The 8812-nt window shown below is 33.5% G+C and overlaps 1 protein-coding gene across 1 annotated transcript; it reads right to left on the reverse strand.

Moving 5' to 3' along the window:
- Nucleotides 1–1170: 1170 nt before the first annotated feature.
- LOC100817718 (UDP-glucose flavonoid 3-O-glucosyltransferase 7-like) lies at nt 1171–8510 on the reverse strand. Its single transcript, XM_006606559.1, has 4 exons — nt 8417–8510; nt 3040–3113; nt 1974–2118; nt 1171–1586 (listed from the first exon to the last, which is right to left on the reverse strand). The coding sequence occupies exons 1-4, from the start codon at nt 8508–8510 to the stop codon at nt 1171–1173; spliced, it is 729 nt and encodes a 242-aa protein (XP_006606622.1).
- Nucleotides 8511–8812: the final 302 nt, after the last annotated feature.

Below are 8812 nucleotides of genomic sequence, written 5' to 3' on the forward strand. Positions count from 1 at the left end.
CATTGAGGGAGAACCTCTTCCTTGGACTTGGTTCTAGCCGTTGCTTTGGGAGCACTATGAGACCTTCATGTATTTTTGATCTGTAAGAATTGAAGACAGGTACCAGGAGAGTTTATAACAACTTATGAGACCATAATCTTGCCTTAAAAGAATGAGTATCAGCCATGTAATTTGGGAAATTCCCATATTGCCTTAGGAACAAGTTATCAGTGCACACACTATTCGCCTATTCGGTGTTTTAAGCACAACTGAACCACAATTACATGAATTTGTGAAGCGTGGAGTGCTTTGTGCAGTAGAGAACCTAAAGTTTTCTCCTCTTGGTTCAAGAGAAAACCACATTAGGCTAGCTGATATCTCATATGTAGAATTCGTTGTTTCTTTGAACAGCAAATTTCTACTTTTTAATATAGTAATTTGAGAAATTTAAACATAACAAATGAAACTGGCAAGGATAGAATTATTTATGAACTTACCTAGATATTGGCTACTTTACCTTATGTATTAATGCAAACTGACTGACTGTCACCTTTTTTTGTTTTTTTGTCATTTGAACTAATCAGTATTTATGTCCTGATATTTTGATTCCAAATGAACATACCTTTTTAACTTTAAAATGTGGGAAAACTCAGTTCTCTCCAACTTGAGATCATAATATACTCAATTCATGTATGATGTTATGAATATTTCTGTTTTTATATATTATACTGGCTTAATTTATATACTGGTAGCAAAAGGTTATCTTCTGCTACTGTAATTATCTAATATGCTCATCTAATACCAGCTTTTATGATTGTGTATTGTAATATGCTCTGTTATACTTGTACTTATTCTAATAATTGGTGTAAATTGTAAAATATTAAGAAAGACAAAACCACACCAGAATAGGCAGAAGAACACAAGTTACAAGTGAGCTCAGCTTTGGATGTCAAACTCGACAGTTTGAAGCTCCACCTTGGGTTGGAACACTTTGCAACATCCTCCCTTTAACAACAGTAACAGTGAAGCAAAACTCACCTTATGTTGTATAAAGCATATCTAATAATTAGTTATTAAGTTCACAGGACTTCAATCTATTTTAGTTCAAATCGTTGAAATTTAGATAGCAAAACAAAATCCTCAGTGGAAATACACTAAACATATGCATACTAGCTTTTGTTGCGGGGTATATTAGTAGTTCAATGAACTTAACTCCTCAACTAAAGCTTCCAACTCAGTGAAAGATGATCCTCCTCCTTTCATGGCCTGCTTAGCTAACTGCGAAGGCACCTTTGTTCTGTTCCTCATTTCAATGGCTTCTTCACCAATCATTATCCTCTTCACAGCCTCCTCCACTGCATCACATGTAATACTATCTCCCTCCAATCGAAACAATTTTCTAGCACCAATAGGCATCCCAATTTTAAGGACCTCAGTCACCAACTTCTCATTGAAAATTTGGTCGGCACCCATAGGCCAAGTGATCATGGGAACCCCTGCATTCACTGCTTCCAAAGATGAATTCCATCCGCAATGAGTCACAAACACGCCAATCGCTTCGTGTTCAAGAATCAACACTTGAGGCACCCACCCTCTTTTGAACTTTACTGTGCATCCAAAGCATACGTGAACAACTGAATTGGGTTTCTTTGTGTCACGCCATTTTAGGCACTCATGCTCATCTATAGATGCCTACTTTCCTCTACGTGCTTTCTCTTCCGTGTCTTTGTTGCAAAGAGATAAGGGACCAATATGCTACGATTTTCTACCAAGCACGTTCCTGGAATGATCTGCATAGACCTTCTCAAGCTCGTAGAAGCTATTAACAACAACCCCATAGCTCCTCGACTCTGATTCCTTTGCTACCGCGCCTTTTTTTCTCCTTAATCTGGTTAGAAGGTGGCAGCTGATCACGGCTTGGATAATTTCCATCAAAGTTGTGATGATCTTGAAACATGTAATTATCTGTTTTCTCATATTCTCTCTCTACTCACCCATTTTTTCTTGTTTCAGTCTCTTGTGATTACAACATGGTTGGTGAAGGCACATCCAAGGGATGTGAGGAGCAACAGAGAGCAATAAGGCATCAGCAGCAGCCACCACCGTCTCCATTTGAAACAGCTGACCAGTTGCCACTGTCTACTAATAATTCAAAAACAAAATGAGAAATTAATTTAAAATTTGAAACTGACTTATTCACGGACAATAACTAATTCAAATTAAAAATAAAAACGATCTTGACAACATCTGAGGCACATTCATGTGATTGGAGACAATTCACTGGTATTCTCTTTTATTGAAAAAACAATTTATGCCTCCTCCAATGGATTTAAAGCAAAACTTTTTCCTCTCATTTTTAATTTGACAATATCCCTTGTCTTCAACATCTTTAATCAAACAAATTTTATTTTCGAACAACACCTTATAACCTTTCTCAACTAGTTGCCCAACACTCAACAAATTCTAATCAATTTGAGAAACATACAACACATCATAAATGAATTTTGTATCTTTGTTGGTTGAGATTGTTATAGTTCCCTTTCCATTCCCAGTGATGAACTTATCATCTCCAACTTGAACCTTCAATGTGCTTATATTGCTTAGTTCCTTAAATAAATCCCTGTTATTTGTCATGTGATTAGTATAACCATTATCAATAAGTCAATTTTGACTTGATTCAATACTAGAGAAACATGTAGAAACAAACAGGTACTCCTCCTCTGGATCAGCAGCCTTTGCAGCCTCATTGTGTGGTTGATTCCTGTTTTTGCAAATACAAGCTTCGTGCCCCATTTGATTACACTTATTGCACTTAGCATTAGGTCTTTTCCAACATCTGAATAGAGGATGCCCTTTCTTTCCACAATGTTGGCAAGACGGATAAGATTTCTTCTAATTTCCTTTTGCATTGGTTGATGTTGAACTTGATCCTGTCCCATCAAAGTTCTTGTTTTTCTTGTATTTGGTCGCATTCTGGTGCTTGGCTGGTAAAGCTCCTTCAACTATTGATTCTTCAAACATCAATCTTTTCTAATCTTAGGATTGCAAGACATGCATCACCTTTGTTAAAGAGATCTTGGACATATCTATTGTAATCTCCAAAGTGGTTATTGATGCTTCATATCTCTCAGGCACTGTAACAAAAAAATTTCAACAATTATGGAATCTGCAAATGTAGTGTCTAGCAATCTAACCTTATTAGCGATGTCAAACAATCTGTCCGAGTACCCTTTAATTATCTTGAATTCTTTCATCTCTTGCACCTCAAATTCCCTCATCAGGTTTAGCACTTGCATGCCACGAACGTGTTCATATCCTTCATATTCTTTCTTTAAATAATCCCAAATTTCTTTGGGTGAATTGACATTCATGATCTTCGTGAAGATCGTTTGAGAAACACTAGCAAATAGGCATGTCTTTACCTTCACCTTCTTGGTTTTAATCTTCTTGCGATGCTTTATTTAGACAATGGTGGGATTTTCAGGTAGTAGAGACACTTCATAATTCTCTTCCATAGCATCCCACAAATCAAAATACTCCATGTAGGACTTCAGTTTCACCTTCCAAAGGTCATAACTCTTCCCATCAAAGACAAGATGAGCAATTTGTGAGAAATTAGATTCAACATCCATTTCAGAAGTCCCTCAAGAAGAAAGCTCTGGATACCAATTGTTGGTTTTAATTTGAGAGAAAAAAACGTAGGAGAGAAGAGAAAATAATAGAAAATAAGGTGAGTTTAATTTGAAACAATTGACACAATTTTTTTATTGAATAAGCTTCATATTTAAATACTTTTAAAATAACTGAATAAAAAGATCATGTTCCATTATTATAGGAACTGTTACTGCCTATTGATCATTCAAAAACAAAATAAAAAACTAATTTAAATTTTGAAACTGACTTGTTCACTAACAACACAATAACTAATTCAAATTAAAAATCAAAACTGCCTTGATAACATCTAAGGCACGTTCAACAACACTCACATTGCAAGATTGCTTCTTTCATGGTCAACCTCCGACTTGAGAAGGTTTTTTGTTGTTTTTTTTAGTTTCCAGTATTTTTTTTTTCAATTTCTTATTTCGGTACTTTTGTTGTCTTCATTTAAGCATTATTTGCTTCAATTTTGTATTTATTTTGATTGCATTGAGGACAATTAAAGGCAAAGTGAACTCCAACCTCCTCTCTTGAGTCAAATAAAAGAGATCAAAAGTTATTCAAAACAAAAAATTGACCCAATTACAACAAGAAAGAAAAAAGAAGGAGGAAACAAGTGAAATTCAAAGCAAATAAGATTGGTGAAAGTCAAAGGTAAAAGTTCCCCTAAACTTTTAGTTAATTGTTATTGAAGCCCTTTGTTGCTTATTCCTTTTAGTATCTACCTCACATTACAAGTTTAACCCCATTACAACCTGAATTGCCTCACTTGTTTGAAATTTTTTAGTGTCTATTAGAGTTGAGTTGATTGATTAACAAAATTGTGAATATGTTTGTTGTATTGTGATTTGAGTGTTTCTTGATATCTGATACCACTCAGAGATTGTGAGAAAAGTGAACCAACAACTTATTAAGATTATTGTACAAAAGCAATTAAGCCTGATGATTCCTTGAGATTCTATGTGACATGAAGTGTCGAATGTTTTGTATAAAGAAGTACAATGAACTCTATTAGACTGTTACATAAGACTTGATTGGAGAAATTTGCTTAATTTTGATATGAGAATCAAAACTATTGCTTGAGAATAAGCAAAGCTCAAGTGTAGGAAGGTTGATAAATCGGATTTTGAGATCACCTTTTTATTTGTAGTTCTAGGCCTATCACATGCATTTATGATATAAATTATTGGTAGAACTTATGGGTTGCGGTTAGTTTTATTAAACATGTGATCAAAGAGCATTTGTAGAAAAAAGACTAAAAAACTTGCCAAAATCTAATGAGCTAGACTCTAACCATTCATCACAACCTTGTTCAATCATCATGGTCGTCATCAACTTGGGCATCATCAAAGTTGTGTTGTTTTCATCATGGGTTAATGTTGGCAAGTTATCAAGGACTTGATCAATTTATCAACAGTTAACAAAGCCATGGTGGATTGATCATGACCCAACACAAATTTGAATCTGAAACACCATCATGGCCTTGATGGATCGGCCAAGAGCGTGATCAGGACGCACTGGCTATACTTAAATCTTTTGTTATAAATAGTCTCTTTTATACCCTAGGTTTCTACTCTTTTTATTCTTTTGCAATTTTGAGAGTTCTGAAAAGCAAGAGTGTTGTTTGTGAGTCCTTAGCCAAAGATCACAATTGAAAATGTTGCTCGCTCAAATTCCAAAACCTCTTGGTATGTTTGGGTTTCTTATTGGGATTTCTAGTTCATTCATGGCCATGAACAACTCGTCTCCCTAGTATGGAGATTATGATGTACCTTACCTTAAACACTTTCTTGATTTCAATAAGATTCTCGATGTTTTTTCAGTCTTTTGATTTTCTTCTTTGCACTTTAACTCTTATTTGAAAATGGTCATTTTAATGCGTAATCGATTACATGGTCATGATCATCTACATGTAATTGGTAGATCCAAGAAGGAAATGTTTTATATCAAACCACATGGTCAAACTGGTTGGATAATCTTCGGCTATCAATTGAGAAACTGATTAATCACCATCGTCTTCGAACTTAATCATTTGTTTTAAATTAAATATGTCAACGATCAATTGAGTATTATTTAAGACAAAGTACATTTTTAGACCACGATCAATAGCTAATAATTAATTTTAGGATGCCACAATTGACTATTGAAAGAATCTTGGTTATTAGCTAGACTTCAAGTTTGCTAATATACGAAGGGGAAGTAGGGAAAGATTGAGATAGATCGATTGAGAAAAAAAATTTATTTTCTTTAAATTACTATTTTATCCCTAAAATAAATGAAACAATGGTGTTATTGTCTTAACTTTTTTTTGTATATAATACTAATGTACTCCAATTGAAAAAAAAAAGTGTGCATATTAACAAATATAGGGATTTGAAAATATACAAAGGGCAAATAGGAGGATGACAATTCTCACCTATCTTTCTTCTGAGTTGCGGTCATCCAAACAAACACGTGCCATCGAGCAGTCCAAACAAACCGAAAGCTTAGTTGATTGTAGCTCCAAAGATGTGAGGAGAGGATTCGTCTGAAATATAGCTAAATCTATTATTATCCAAAATGTACATATAACTTCAAAGGGTCATGCTGATATTCTGGCTGCTACAATAATGCCGTACAGGCATTCGGGTTGGACCTCTCCATGCATGGGAATGGTGCTTATATCTAGCTAGGTTAATTTCGTTATTTGATTTGTATGTTTGGTTTGGTATTCCATGTGCATGCATGCCAAGTGCCAACCGTTCTTGCCTATGCCAATCTTACCATTCAGACACTTTTTAGTTGACTGCTACTCTATTCTCGTATTTAAAATTTTGTTATATTAATGTACAAGCAGTTTTGTCTGGAATTCATGTACTTCAGTTTATTTTCCATGTTATTTGCTGCATCTTTTTTTAGGGAAAAAACAATATTATCACTAAGAACTAAAAATGATAGCGCAAAATTAATGAAGGATAAAAAAATGTGTGAAGAATTGGTGACACTAGCTAAAACAAAAAATATTATTTTTTTAGGGAAAGAATATTTAAGCCTATAAGAAATTTAAAATTGATTTATTAATTGTAGGGTGTTTTTCGGCCGAGAAATGTCAGTACATTAACGTAAAACACGACAGTCATTCACTTTTTGTTATGAGCAAATGGGCATAAAACTGGATTTAAAGTACCTGATCTACAAAAGTATCGTGATCTGATACGTGGTTGCTCCAACTCAAAGAGTGAGGATGTATTTTTTTAAGTATATATGCTTATATGTGAGAAAATAAAAAATAATTATATATTATATTATAGTATATATATATATATATATATATATATATATATATATATATATATATATATATATATATATATATATGATATTAGTTTTTAATATTCAAACAATAAACTAAATTGTATACATGCAAATGTATTTCCTCGAATGAGAATTAGGAGTCAGATAAAAAAAGGATTCACTTTCTTAATTATTTATCGTCATTTTTAGCTGAAAACAAAATATTCTTACAATCAAACCTTATAAGACTAATTTTAAAGGATAGAAATTATTGAGATGAAATTTACTTTTCTCAACCAACTTTTCATAGAAAATATTTGATCATTTTCATCTACATAACTGTTGTCATTCTCTCTTATATTACATAAAGTGCTGATTTCTATATAATATTTAACCATTTAATTTTTCCTACATAATTGAGTTTTGCTCCCTTATTATAATAATGTATCACATCACTCTAGAGTAACTTTTAAAATATAGGATGATGATGCAGGACATTTATATATAAGAAGCATCATTAATATTTCCTATTTTTATTTTTTTTTCTTTATGACATCACATCACTAATTATATTTTTCACTTAACTCTCCTAAGAATAATGTGTTGAGTTTGTGTTTACACAAATTTTTTTTCTCTTATGTAAACTCTAAAAAAATGTCTAAGAACCATTTTCCTGAAATATAATAATGAGTGCAAAATTAAGACTTGTACTACAATAATATAAAAAATCAAAATATAAATATCCTTTAAAGGTAGAATTTCATAATTTATAATAAGATAAAAATATTTTTATAATTGTGAAATTTAAAATAGCAAGATCTGTTAATAATTCCATTTGATTATTTTATTACAAAATATAAAAACATATTTAAAATTATAAATTATAAAATTGATATTTTAATAGTTAAAAATAGAAATCACAATAATATTAAAAAAATAAAATAAAAAACAAATTAATTATTAATAGTTTAAAATAAAAATATATGAAACTGTAAAAACATAAATAATATATATAATACCAATTATATTCAATAAAAATAGAACATAAAATGTATCGCTTATCTTCACACAAACTGAAAATATTTTACAAATTTAGAGAAAAAAAACTACATTATTATTTTTTTTAAAAAAAATGTTAGCAGCAGCAGCGAGAATGAAGCCCCGCCACCTCCAACTCACGAGGAACGCCCACGAAGGAGTATCACGCGACCTAGACACTTGGAGGATTACGTCTAACCGCTCAAGCACGTGACTGCATGCATGCATAGTTAAGTCAAGCTTTGTATGGACCATGGGTTAGTTAGTTAAGTTACTGGGTAGTTGGTTGCAACGGTTACGAAACCGTTAGAGTTTGTTAGATTCCTGCAGCAAGTGTAAACTCATTGTATAAAAGATTGGCCCTTATTCGAATAAAGCAGGAAAACACATTTTGAGAAACTTAGCTTTAGTAAGGAGGATCCTTGACCTCGAATCAAGGAAGTTCATTGCTCTCTTCCGTTATTCTCACCTTCTTCTTCCTTCCCTCCCTGACCACGTCTGGAAGAAGCTATCGCAGCCCTCTCCGAGAGGCACTCAGACCTCGCCAACAAAGTTGAGGCCATGTGCAAACGCCTTTCGCACCTCACCACTCCCACTCCGCCGTCAGCTCAGCCTTCCTATCCCTCCAGACCGCCGGTCAAGCTCGACGTTCCTTGATTTGACGGCCATGATCCACTAGGTTGGATATTCAAAATCTCACAGTTCTTCGAATATCAAGGAATTCCGGAGGAAGAGCGCATTACGGTGGCTTCCTTCTACCTCGATGGCCCAGTACTCAGCTGGTTTCAATGGATGTTCAGAAACGGATTCATTACGTCGTGGCCGGCGCTGCTTCAGGCAATCGAAGCCCGTTTCACTCCTTCCT

The sequence above is a fragment of the Glycine max genome, chromosome 20, assembly GCF_000004515.6.
Source record: "Glycine max cultivar Williams 82 chromosome 20, Glycine_max_v4.0, whole genome shotgun sequence".
Lineage (NCBI taxonomy): Eukaryota > Viridiplantae > Streptophyta > Magnoliopsida > Fabales > Fabaceae > Glycine > Glycine max.

Bases quoted from the DNA above. Each gene is read 5' to 3' on its own strand.
- LOC100817718 (XM_006606559.1), bottom strand. From the start codon at position 8,510: ATGGCCTCAACTTTGTTGGCGAGGTCTGAGTGCCTCTCGGAGAGGGCT. The intron at 3,114-8,416 runs GTGAGAATAACG...TTTTTGTTACAG, and splicing joins GGGAGGGAAGGAAGAAGAAG to TGCCTGAGAGATATGAAGCA. The intron at 1,587-1,973 runs GTGAGTAGAGAG...TTGGATGCACAG, and splicing joins ACTGAAACAAGAAAAAATGG to TAAAGTTCAAAAGAGGGTGG.